The 13,291-nt window shown below is 40.1% G+C and overlaps 1 protein-coding gene across 1 annotated transcript; it reads left to right on the top strand.

The window, feature by feature from the left end:
- The first annotated feature begins 106 nt into the window (after window positions 1–106).
- HDC (histidine decarboxylase) lies at window positions 107–12,439 on the top strand. The gene is made up of 12 exons (XM_085070535.1): window positions 107–2,806; window positions 3,637–3,809; window positions 4,837–4,950; window positions 5,686–5,808; window positions 6,624–6,758; window positions 7,656–7,799; window positions 8,054–8,120; window positions 8,908–9,070; window positions 9,176–9,266; window positions 10,439–10,537; window positions 11,212–11,313; window positions 11,497–12,439. The coding sequence occupies exons 1-12, from the start codon at window positions 2,779–2,781 to the stop codon at window positions 12,256–12,258; spliced, it is 2,001 nt and encodes a 666-aa protein (XP_084926661.1). The 5' UTR covers window positions 107–2,778; the 3' UTR covers window positions 12,259–12,439.
- The last annotated feature ends 852 nt before the right edge of the window (window positions 12,440–13,291 follow it).

Raw genomic sequence — 13,291 nt, 5'->3', positions numbered from 1 at the left:
TTCAATTGGTTTGTGTGTGAATGAGAAGGTCGAAGTTGTTCTGTGTTAGGGATCTGGAAAAACATGGAAAAACAGTTTTGGGCATAGAATGGCCTTAAATGGTAGGAGGGAGGAATGGGGAAAGAATTGTAGTGTACTGTACAAAACTTTGTCAAACAGGTCAAAATTTGACTTGGGTTTATAGATCTGGCAGTTAGGAAAAATTCTAAGTATTGTCATATTGTTACGTATTACATAAATTTGATTTTGATTGGCAAATTCGATCTAAAAATAATCAGAAGATAATAAAAATGAAAAATCTCTGGTGGTGGGTTTTAGAAGAATTCTTTTCCAGGATATCATCATGCTAGTACTAAGACTTGAAGCAAACCTTGTGCAGTGATTAACTGGAAATTGCTCTATTTTAGGGATTTTTTCAGGAACTATCCATTACGTCACTAGCAAATTCAGGAGCCAGTAGGTCGAGGGAAATGTGCTCCTTAGGCATTGCTCCAATTGAATTATTCTGTGATCAAAATAATTTTTTGTGTCCTCACACACATCCCACAAACTTAACAACAGTGTAATCTCTGTGATTTCTTAATAATGATAAGAGTTGCAGTGTTAGTCTGAGTGGTGATAGTGTTAACGTTCACATCCAAGTGGAGAGTTTCCCACGGTTGTGACGGCAGATGTTTGTAGCAAACAATGAAATGAACCTTTTCTATTCATTCTGTTTCCTGTGAGCAAATATTCTATTCCTCATTGCCATAAAAAAACCCTTCTGAGTACAGTGTAGCTGTAACAAAACCTTATTTATCACCAGCAATATTTGCCCTGCCTGTAATCCAATATCACCTATTTTATTTTAGTTCCGAACAGGACTTGCTGTTTGTTCTCTTCTGCACAGAACAAGAGACCAACCCAGTGGAACTGTCACCTTTGAGCTAAAGTGTAGGGTATATGTTATGTGAAATATTAATTGTATCATTTAGCTCTGAAAACGTTTTTAAAAATACTGTTCCTTATTTGCTGTCCCAAATCAAAAACGTAAATGGAATTAGCTACCATCTGTCTCTTTGAAGAGATGTCCATATATATTAGTGCATCGATCACTTGTAATGAGATAAAATCACAGTTTTGGAGAACTTTGGGCTCCTTTTGAGTTGGTCCTGTGTTTGATGCTTGTCCCTTCTTACCTTCCTTGTTCCCCTTTATGGGATCATTTCCAGTACAACCAAGAGATGTTCATAAATTCCTATTAAGTGTGTGGGCAGCTTATTAGTTTTTTCCTAATGTTTCCAGAGCAATATGAGATAAAACAGATGAATATGCATATAATGGTTTTCTGCACTTCTCTCAATCAGTTTCGGGTTTTTTATTTCAGTACATCAATCTGATGTGTGTGTGTCAGATCATCTTTGTCATATCTATAAAACACTTCCTTCTCAAGTATCTAACTGCAGCAGAAACTAGGAAAGGTTTCATGCTGTTCTATAGACAGTGTGCTCTGAGCAATGTAAAGACTTCCTAGAACTATGGAAGTGTTTGTGCAGCATTAGAGTGCATGGGGCAGAGAATCAAAGGTGTTCTGGCAGCCAGGTCTCTGCTGTGTGAGAACAGCAAAACTGCTGTCAGGTATCAGACACAGAGTGTGCCTAGCCTGGCATCCTGTCTCCAGCAGGGCCAGCCCTAAGCAGGAGCCTAGGATGTGGCAAAAGTAGGCAAGAATATATTGTATGGGAAATAATTTCTCCTTCTGGTGCTTAGTCCACAAGTCTTACCTGTCTCTTTCCCAGGGCTGCATGGTGCAGTGTGGAGCAAGTGAGAATTATAAGGATTTAACATTGAGGACTGTGCCAAAGGTCGTGCTGCCAGAGAGAGGTCAGGATGTGTTTTCAGGTCCTAAAACGAACAAGAGGGTATCTCTAAGGCTGTTCTTTCAAACTGAGAACAATCCAGGTGGAGGACTTGGAGGAATTCTGGAGAGACAGGACTAAATGCCAGTGCTTATACATATCATGTGGGAGAAAAGCAAGCACAATAAGGGGAAAAGATGCATTTTCCCAGCTCAGCAATCTAGGGTGATATCCATGGAGGAACATCACCCTGGTTTGTGTAACTTGCTCTGATCTGGAGGGCAGGAAATCCACAAAGAGGATCTATGCTGCTTTATATTGTACTTCTGCAGCTGGCAATAACTAAAGCCTTTCCTTCCAGCAGCACAAGAGTGACAGCATAAGGACTGAAGACTTGTGGAGATGTAGGTATACTCCTTTTTTGGGAAAAATGAATTCTCAAAACAATTCTTAGAAAAAGTCCCTGTCTTCCATGTCAAATTTGTTCTGTGCTGGTACCTTGTTTTAATGGCTACTGCTGGCACGGTAGCTGGGTGTGCTGGCGTAACATCTGCTAGCTTTTATTTGGTTTTGAAAGCTCTTGAGCTTTTTCTCTCCCACAAGTCTCATGTTAATGTGCCTTATATTTATGGCATGGATTGCTGTGAGACTTCTGAAAGATTGATTGAAAATGGGAATGTGCAGAGGCAGCTCCTCTTAGTGATACACTATCTTACACATCAAAAGAGCACAGATGAGAACATGAGAGATTGTAAAAACCCCGAGTTAGATAAACACTGACCAATAACCTGCCTGTTAAACCTTTTCCAGAATGCGTGAGTCTGAGAGATAAAGGGAGCTATAAAGGGGGAAGCAGCTGGCAGGGCATCAGACTGAACTGACCACAGCTCCTGAAAGGTTGTGGCCCAGGTTTGAAGAGGTGCATTTCTAAGGAATCAGTATGGAGCCTGAGGAGTACAGACAGAGAGGTGAGTGATCCTTGGCTCTGGCAAATAAGTAACATTTGCTTATGGAGATGAACTGCTGTGGGGCTGCAAGTGGTACCCAAATTTAGGATGGGCTGTGTACTCTGTGCACTTTTCCTTGAGACTTGGATCTGCTGAGGCAAAAGTGTGTCCCAGGGCTGAGTTTAAATTAATAGATTTAGGATCTGTGGGTAACTTTGGTTTTTTGGTCTTACATCTAAGGTGCTGTGGCAAAGCTGCAAAACTGTAATTCTGAATAAACTTGTGCTAAGGGGTTATGCCCAGTGGCTCTTCCGTGGCTGACACCATGAGCCTGCAGTGATACTTGAACAGTTCTGGGGATGGAGAGCCAGCTTTGGTTCCAGGGCTGGAGGAGATTGCCTTAAAAAGTGGAGAAAAAGTGTGGAGCTCTGCAGCTGATTTCAGAGGATGCAAAAGGGGGGGTATGCTATAATGACAAGGAAGCGTAGGACATTATGAAAATTTAATTCCTGTGAAATACAGGTTCAGTTAATTTGTAGGGAAGAAAATCTAACCTTTCAGTAACTAAACAAACTGTACTTGTACCACAGTTGTGTCTTAAAGGTACGTTTGAACTATTCAACAATGACACTGAAAAACCCTGTGAGCCTCTTCTAGAAACCATGTTCCCGTTTTATTAGATAGGACAAGTAGGGTGTAGGGGGGAGGTCAGTTCAGTGGCTATGCTGGGAGCAGTATTCCAGTGCTAATGGAATCCCTGTCCAATGCTAACGACAGATTGTGTGGAATGCTGGTACTGCTAGTTAGCTTTTCCATAATTTAAACTCAAAACGCTGGTTTGCCTCTTCCAGGGAAAGAGATGGTGGATTACATTTGCCAGTACCTGAGCAATGTGAGGGAGAGACGGGTGACTCCTGATGTACAGCCAGGTTACATGAGAGCCCAGCTGCCCGATTCTGCCCCAATGGACCCAGACAGCTGGGACAACATCTTTGGAGATATAGAGAAGATTATTATGCCAGGGGTAAGAAATAAAGTATAATCATGACAGGAAAAGCCATCACTGGGGTGAACACCAGATCCTGGGAATGCACAGGTTCTGCAGGGCACTGGTCTAAATAAGTAAAGTACCCAAAAATGTAGCATAAATCTTTTAGATGTTATGTCCACAGTTATGTTCCTAACTATAATTTTAGGGGTTAGACTGTGAATGTATTTTTTAAGTACTTTGTATGTAACTTATATCTGCTTATGGAGAAATAAATTCACCATTGTCAGAAAATTATTAGCTTCACAAAATCTTTACCTGCTGAACTGTATAATGTAACCTTCAGAGATGTGGAAACTTGGGCACAGCAAGGTGAAGCAGCTCTTGCCCAACTCATGTACATACAAAGCTTGTCTCCTGCACTTTGAATGTAAAGGTCTACCTCCTCTTGTACATAAATACTGCAGATTCTGCTAAGGGAGATCATATTACCAAATTACATGTTTTATGTAAGGCGCTTTTTCAAAGTCTTTTCTCACATTTTTTATAGATGTTTGCAGAAACTTGATCTGATGTGGGAAGGGCAATCCCATTACATGTGCTTATGCTGGTGTCTCACAAAAAGCTCTTTCAGGTGCATAGAAGGGTTTATATAGTTGTAAATTGCTGTGTGTAGCTAAAGGCAAGTTGTTTGACAAAATGAGCAACTTTGTTGCAAGGATTTCCTTTATAAAGATAAATATTTTGATAAATCTTTCTGACTCTGGTCTTTCAAACGTGGCACGACATTCTTTCCTGTTCAGAATCTTTGTCTGCCTGTTTAATTCAGATAAATGCTTTTGCTGTTATTTGCAATTTATCTAGTAATGACAGAGTGTTATCATCTGCTAGCGCTGCTCTCCTGTTGGTAATTATCACTGCAGCTTTCTGCTAGCAGATGTATGGTTGCACATATTATGTTGCTGTAATCCTGTTCCCTCACTTTAAACAGATGCTAACCACTATATCTCATGCAGAGTTTTGTGACATTTTCAGACTTAACTTCTACATAATTCTGTTCTAGGTAGTCCATTGGCAAAGCCCACACATGCATGCCTACTTTCCAGCTCTAACTTCCTGGCCTTCACTCCTTGGAGATATGTTGGCTGATGCAATTAACTGCTTGGGATTCACATGGGTAAATTTTTTGGGGGGCTATTTTAGACATTCCTCTCCTGTGTGTACTATGCAAGAGCAGGTCATAGGCATTCTTTTTTGTTCTCTCAGTACAATTATTTGTTTTAACCAATTGTATGGTTTTTGCATAAATGAACATTGTCTTTTTAAAAAAATCCTCCAAAAGAATATATAAGAACAAAGATTACCTAGTAGTAAGAGGTGAATGAAGAAAATATACTAGAAATGTCTGTTTTCAAATTCTTTGTATATCCCACTGTGAGCATTGTTCCCTGTCATCTAGTCTCAGTGCCAAGACTTACACAAGCAGTGTAGGCAATAGAGGCAGCCACCATCCATGACTGCAGGCTAGGTTGGGCTCCATTCCAGTTCTCCTGCTCCTTTGAGAGAACACATTTCCTATTTTTCCTCTTCTGATAATAATTGTTTGGTGGCCTGGGCCAGAATATCTGAGTATTTTGTATCCTCCTGCAGCAGCTACACAGTACTACTTGGCTGTGACTCTGCACACCACAGTAGTTTCCAAAGCCAGTGTTTTCCCTAGTGGTGAAGTTGCCCAGATTTTTAGATGAGTGTATTTGTGTAAGAAAGTAGAAGCTCATAAACCTGTAAGAAATTGATGGGTGTGGTCTCCATGCAGTTGTATCAGATTAGCTCATTGCCTCTCAGCTCTCAGACGAGGGATCAGTGCCCAGGGTGAATTACAGACTGATTCTCCTTTTTTGATTTTTTCTAGGCCTCCAGCCCAGCCTGTACAGAACTGGAAATGAATGTGATGGATTGGTTGGCTAAAATGCTGGGTCTTCCAGATAAATTCCTGCACCACCATCCTGACAGTGTGGGTGGAGGAGTATTACAGGTAGGGGGAGATTAGAAATGGCCTCATCAATGTTTTGTTTTCAAGTGAATTTCTCTCTGGGTGATAGTTTTCCTTGAGGCAAAACCAACAAAATTTTCTATATGGGTCTGAATCCCGATTTGGCATTATTTTCTCAAATTTTAGTATTAAATGTAGAAGATTATAGAATAGAAATTGCTATTGCTTTTAGTCCTAACTGTGTTATGGACAAACAGCAGGTATTCTCATCGTATTTGTAAAGATAAATGAGAGTTATATTTAATTTCTTCATTCTGCTTCACATCACCAAGTTATGCACTAAAGTGATTCTTATGTAATTAGAGAAGGAATCCTTGTCACTGTCCTTCTGCCACAGTCGTTAGCCACACAAGAAATTATTTTTCCTTTTTCCCATGACTACTTTTTGTCTCAGAGAGGTGCAAGATCAAGGCCTGAAGCTTTACCTGCTTCTCGAAGGCCTAAGGAAGAGTTCCCTGGAATCAGTGCTGCATCTTTGTTATTATACAGGGCTTTGCTCATGTTTGTAATTTTAGGGGAAATACTATGTTTTATCTGTAGAACAAAAGGAAAATGTGATTTACTTACTCCCCAGAACTCGGTGCTGCACATTAAAATATACAGCAGTTAAAAGGGTTTGTTTTGTGTTGCTGGCCCAGAGAGCTGCTCATCAGCTAATTACTCTCCACTGTGTCAAAGAAAAGCAGAAGTAGGAAAAAAAGAGGGGGTGGGGAGCTGGGCACTTCACTGATTTCAGGAGATCCCTGGCAAAATAGCAATGAAGTACCAATTGCAGCAAATGAGCAATGTCTTTGCAGAGCACTGTGAGCGAATCAACCTTGGTTGCACTGCTGGCAGCAAGGAAGAACAAAATTCTGGAGATGAAGGTTTCCGAGCCAGACGCTGATGAGTCCTCACTCAATTCTCGCCTCATTGCTTATGCATCTGATCAGGTGGGTTCTTAGGATTACAAGGAAAACAAGTTGCTTCTGTTGTCTCACTCAGCCCATGCCATGTAAAGTCACATTTATGTTCAAAGACACAGGAATGCCTCACAAGCACAAACCAGCTCCTCTACTGCTGCTTTCTGCAGATGGGGAAACTAAATCATTGTGAGGTGAGGTTTGTAGGGTCTTGGCAGTCCTCAAGAGATTGTTTCACATGACTGATTTCTGCACTTCCTTCCTGTTTTTCACAAAGCCTTGCTCCAGGAACTAGGTGCTGATCTCATGCTGCTTCAGCTCATGTTTCTTCACAGCCTCTTCACCCTCAGGGATAGACATGCTGAAGGCATTGTCACCTAAATGCTGCTCCTGGCTGTGAGCTCCACTGCTGGCCTCTGCCAACAAACCTGTTCTGTCCTTGGCCTCCTGAAGTGAACAATTTTATTCCCCTGGGAAAACTGCCACAGGACAGACACTCATGCTGATTCTTAGTATAACTAAAAGGACTTTTCCCTGTAAGGTATTTTGCTCTATCCAGAAGCAAACACACTACAAGGGATTAATCTTCTTACAGCAGGGAGGAGGGAATAAACTGAGGTTGATTCATTTCTAGAGGCTCCTTTAAGAGCTGAGTTTTGATAAACAGCCCTCCAAACACAAGATGAGGATGCCTATTATTATATTTTAGAGACCAGTACCCAAATAAATGAAGCATTCTTTGGAATTACAGTGTACTATTTCTTATAGTTACTCACAAAGAAGATGCTTTTAGACTTGTATTAATATGGATTACAATAAGGCCGTTATCTCTGTATTTCTTGCCACCACTGTCTTTCATAAGGCCATAACTTAGCACAGCTGTTCAGCCTCAGAGCTTGAGTTCTGACTGTTTTTCTTATTTTAAAGGCACATTCCTCTGTAGAAAAGGCTGGCTTGATTTCTCTTGTGAAGATAAAATTTCTGCCTGTGGATGAGAACTTTTCCCTCAGAGGTGAAACATTGAAGAAAGCCATTTCAGAAGACAGAAAGAAAGGCCTAGTGCCAGTGTTTGTATGTTCAACTTTCTGGTTGGGGGTATTGACATAGTATTATATTCTTAATGTCAACATGAAATTACATATGAAAATTTTCTTGTTGTGTTAAAGTACATTAGCTAAAGGTTCAAATGAATACAAGAATTTCTATTTTATTAGATAAAAAAATTTAATGTTTTGACTGTCTACAATAAACTGCCCACTTTTAAAGTGCTGCATCCATGTATTAAAAGAAACCAAATCCATTATAACGTGTTTGGCTTTTTCTAGGTTTGTGCAACTTTGGGTACAACTGGTGTCTGTGCTTTTGACAGCCTCTCAGAACTGGGTCCAATTTGTAAGTGTCTTTTTTTTCCCTGATTTTAAAGTATGAAAGTATATAAAAGATAGTGTGAGATTTTTTTCATGCCAAAACCAAGGAGAGCTGAGTTTTTTGGATGTGTCTCAGGGATCACTGAAGTGAGAACAAGACTTTGCAGTCAGACTTCTGTGAGATTTTGATTAGGATGCTAAAATACATTCTATTCAAGATGGATGAAATTTGCCAACTGATAAATCTTTAATGAGGTTACTCAGGAAATACAGACTGTGTGGTGCTGTTGTAGGATGAATACATTAATATTTAACCTAGCAAAGGAGTTTTGAAGGTAGATTCTGGTAGCACATCCTTTGGATCCACCATGGTAAATCTGACATGGTTGCAAATTCTATTCCAACATAAATTCTGACCAGAACCTGCTGAAGACCTCTGGGGCTTTCTCTTATGGGTCAGATTGTGGATTCTGTTTCTGGGTCCTTTTTTGCTTGCCACCATGTCTTTATTTTGCTTTTGTGCAACTGAGAGGTACTGGGGAATTTCACTTAGTGAAAGGACAGGTGAGAGAAATCAGATGTGAAAAAGACTCACATGAAATATGGAACAGTGAATTTCTTTACAGAGTCCACCTGGTTTCAGCACTATCCTGTCTTTTTGGCATTATGGATCCACATCTTTAGAATAAAACTAGACTGTCAGTTTTTTGTCTGCCTCCTCCAAAACAATGAACCTGGTTTGCAGAGAGGAGAGATGAAACATGCACTTTGATTCCTTGTGTCTCACATAACAACAATCTCAATTTCCACAGGTGATGCTGAGGGACTCTGGCTTCATATTGATGCTGCATATGCAGGAACAGCATTTGTATGTCCTGAATTTCGATTGTTTTTGGATGGAATTGAATATGCAGATTCCTTTACTTTTAATCCTTCTAAATGGATGATGGTTCACTTTGACTGCACTGGATTTTGGTGAGTATAGTCAAAGCACAAACAGCACCAAAAGGGTAACATGCCAATTGCAAAGTTTTTCTCTGCACTTATTTTGCTAAATCTGTTTCCTTCTACAATTGATAGGGTTAAAGATAAATACAAGTTACATCAAACCTTCAGTGTTAACCCTGTCTACCTCAGACATGCCAATTCAGGAGCTGCAATTGACTTCATGGTAAGTTATTATTTGATATTTTATATTACCTATAAAATGTTCAGACTATGAAGTTCCTCTCACATTCTGGAGTATGCTTATCTTATAGCTGGTGTTATTACATAAACCAAATTTTACTGAGATCCTAATGCAGAGAAAATAGTAAAACTTTGCAGTGAGCACTGGATAGGAAGATTAATTGTAAAATTGCTTTCAGATTGAAGTACTTAAGATTTTTACACAGATGGAGTTCCAGCCTTGCCTTTCTAATGCAGAGGATAATTTCTGTGCATTGTGTTGCTGAAGTAAGTCCTACTGATGCTATTTGGCTGGATTTCTTGTATCTGTGATCTGTAACAAAAGAGAGAAAGGAGTAAGCAAAAGAAACGCCATGCTCTGAAACAGCAGGAGAATGGATTACATTTTTTCTTCAGATTAAGGTATTCATAGGAGAGCTAAGAGGCATTTCACTTCAGATTCATGTTACAGCAGATTTCAGTACAGTAAGACAAAGGAATATTCACTGCCAATTATTTCTGCTATGATCTCACCCTAGTCCTGAAAAGATAATTGTTTCCTGGAAATCAATAGTGCTTTTCACGAGAGTGGAGGGAGGGATGGAAAAAAAGATGCTGAGTCCCTCTTGTGGTTAAATTGGATCCTGCACGCGATTGTGCAGCTTCCCTGAAATATTCCTTTACGTGTTTCCTCACTCCTTCCCTTGCAGTAGGTGTTACTTTGTCTGGAACTGTCCACCTCTGTATCAAGTCTTGCTGTTTATAGTTGATTTGGGAAAATGTTCAGGATAGCACATAAATATGCAAATTACAGGAGCTGAAGTGAGCACTTAGTCCTAAAGTGTAAATAGCCACATCTTAAATGGATCATGCTCTTAAATGCAAAAAGTTGTTGTTATTAGCTGGTAATTAATTTAAAATTCTAAGTAGAGCTAGGCATAGATTAAGGGGAATAGCCAAAATCTTATTTTTGCAAATAATTGAAAAAATATGTGGACACCATGTTTCTTTGATGGCTGTTTCCTCAGCTTAGCAGATTTTCAGTAATATGACACTATTCATTAATCTCAACAGAAGGTTTCTGACCTGAGTCTGAAGCAAGAGATGTAGCAGTGGAAGGGGAGCTCTCCTTTCTGTTGTTCCTGCACTCACTGATGCACTGTTGTGTTTTCACAGCACTGGCAAATTCCACTGAGTCGTCGATTTCGTTCTCTGAAGCTGTGGTTTGTGCTTCGTTCATTTGGGGTGAAAAAGCTTCAAGCTCATGTCCGACATGTAGGTGAATTACCAATGTGTTATGTTCAGTTCTTGGTAGGTGAGATTAGTGAACTCAGAGATGCAGAGATGAGTAACAGAAATCTTCTCACATGCAAAGCTTGCATGTGAACACAAAATGCATGCTGGTTTTGCTCTAAAATAATCTGTAAAGATTGACTGTAGACAAAACATTTCCAGTCCCCTTCCTGACAGCACTGGGCAAAGGAAAGGGACTCAGTAAGTCACTGCCTTCTGCACTTTACTGAGTCCTAATCAGGAGAAGCTTCATGTGAGGTCAAGTGGCAGCTGTTTGGGAGGCATGGTGTGATGAATAGCCGAACCCATCACCATGAAAATGTACAGGCTTAAGTCTCTGATGAAGTGTAAATACAAGGGATGACATTGTGGATCAGTGGTTGCTGCAAAAGGACTCTAATCTGAGAAGGCACATTCTGTTTGCAGACCTCCTTCTAGAAAATTCCTATGTATAGGCCAGTTACTCATGTTCATTGTCAAGGGTTTGGGCAAATAGAGACAGACTTTAAAATTCTTAGCTTTATTCCATGCCTTATTCATGCATTGGGATGATGTGCTTTAGTAAGGAAAGGAATTATTTTTAACTACCTAATTTAGTGTCTTACAGTGGGTTTGTGACAAACCAATATATAACTTCTTTCTTTCCTCAATTATAGGGTACTGAAACAGCCAAATTCTTTGAGTCCTTGGTTAAAAGTGATCCACTCTTTGAAATTCCTGCCAAGAGACATCTTGGACTGGTTGTATTTCGCCTAAAGGTAAAGATTGCTCCTTTTTCATGTCTCTTTGGAATGAACTGACCACATCTGATCTCTTCCCAGACATTAAGAGCTGTGAATAAACTCCCATGTAAGAATTTGCAATTGCAGTTCTTAGACATGTTTGGATGTCACTGGAAATTCTAACAATAGTATTTTTTTAATTATTCATATTTAAAACAGGGTCCCAACTGGCTGACAGAAAAACTCCTGAAAGAACTAAGCAGTTCTGGCAGGCTCTTCCTCATTCCAGCAACCATCCGCGACAAGTTCATCATTCGCTTTACTGTAACATCTCAGTTCACAACCAGGGAAGATATTCTGCAGGACTGGAACACCATTCAACACACTGCAGCCCAAATAGTTAGCCAGAATTATGGGTTGCACTGTATCAGTTCTGGTGATGGGACAGGAATCCCCAGTACAATAGTTCAGCCCAGTTCTGATGCCATTAGTAATGCTCCTCAGCTTTATTTAGATGGAGGGAAATACCAAACACCTTCCAGAAAAACAGTAGTTGAGCCTAAGAAGTTACCAGTGAGTCCCAGTCCATGTGTGATTAGTCAGCAGGTGAAAGGTCAAGGGGATCCTCTGGATGACTGTTTTCCAGAAGATGTCCAAGAAGTTACCAAACATAAGTTAACCTCTTTTTTATTCAGTTATTTATCTGTTCAAGGCAAGAAAAAGACAGCACGTTCCCTTAGCTGCACCAGTGTGCCAATGACTGGTCATCTTGAGCAATGTAACCCCAAAGCAGCAGCTGCTGACAAGAAGGAGTCTCGTGCCAATGCCAGAGTCCTTTCCAGGCTGCCTGAAGACATGATGATGTTCAAAAAAGGTGCCTTCAAAAAACTAATTAAGTTCTACAGTGTCCCAAGCTTTCCAGAGTGTAGCATTCAGTGTGGCCTTCAGCTGCCTTGTTGTCCTCTGCAAGCCATTGTTTAACAAGAGAGCTTGGTCCTTAGACAGAGAACCAAAGTTTGCTTATTCACATGCAATACTACATGTTCTTTTGTTCAAAATGTAAGCAGTGGTGATAACCACTGAGAAAATTCCTGTGCTTTTACTGGTGAAAACCTCATGTATTTATAGATTAAAATGTCAAATAAATCTTGTAGGCATATAACATGAATCTTTCTGTTTTGTAGACTGTGGTAAAGAAAATGCCAGTTTCTGCCTTATCAGTCCTGGTAATGGAGAGTTTCCAGCTGGTAGGCTGGAACCATTTTGACAAAGAATGCTGGCCTCAGGAGGGGATAAACAATTTAGGTCTATATTTGCACCATTGTTTTTTTTGATTTTTTTTTTTTGGTTGGTTGGTTGGGTTTTTTTTTTGTTTGGTTGGTTTTTTGTTTTGTTTGGTTTTTTGATACCTTGACTTAAACTCTCTAGACTGATGTGAGGATTTGTGTGTGCAGACAATGCCAACATCAATTCCAAACTGTGCAAAAAGAAGGATAGAACCTGAGAGATTTTGCTGCATTAGGGCAATTTTCCCAGAGTTAAACACAGCAGCCCTGCCAGTCCATCTGTTCTAATCAGCTGCAGGAGGCTTTGTGCAAGAGCAGTTGCCCTTGCAAAGCACCTGTGGCCCTTCTCAGCATTACCTAAGGTCTGCACATCACAAATGCATGAGGAAAGGGAGTAGGAATGATATTTCCCTCTCTCTCATAACAGAGAACTACAGAGGTGTTGTGGAAGAGAGTCTCTCTACAGCAAACAAATGTATTGCTTCAAGAGGCCAATGATTTATGTACATAAAAAATTGGGGGGGGGGGGAATCTATTAAGGGCAAATTTAAATTCAGAGATAATACAGTTGAGTCAGGAAGCATGGTGATTGCTAGGACATTATTCTGGGAAAGCACTCCTCGATCCTTGCTGCTTTCCTTGGAGTTGTTTCCAGACACCTTCAGTCACCCTATCTTGAAGGTAGTGCACTCAGGCAGATGGATCTTCCATCTGATCCAGAACAACTA

The sequence above is a fragment of the Lichenostomus cassidix genome, chromosome 10 (assembly GCF_008360975.1).
Source record: "Lichenostomus cassidix isolate B80296 chromosome 10, HeHo_3.0, whole genome shotgun sequence".
Classification (NCBI taxonomy): domain Eukaryota; kingdom Metazoa; phylum Chordata; class Aves; order Passeriformes; family Meliphagidae; genus Lichenostomus; species Lichenostomus cassidix.
This window is presented reverse-complemented; position numbering and strand designations above follow the sequence as displayed.

Coding starts and splice junctions, on each gene's coding strand:
- HDC (XM_085070535.1), top strand. CDS start 2,779: ATGGAGCCTGAGGAGTACAGACAGAGAG. Junction 2,807..3,636: donor TGAGGAGTACAGACAGAGAG/GTGAGTGATCCT, acceptor TGCCTCTTCCAG/GGAAAGAGATGGTGGATTAC. Junction 7,800..8,053: donor AAGGCCTAGTGCCAGTGTTT/GTATGTTCAACT, acceptor GGCTTTTTCTAG/GTTTGTGCAACTTTGGGTAC.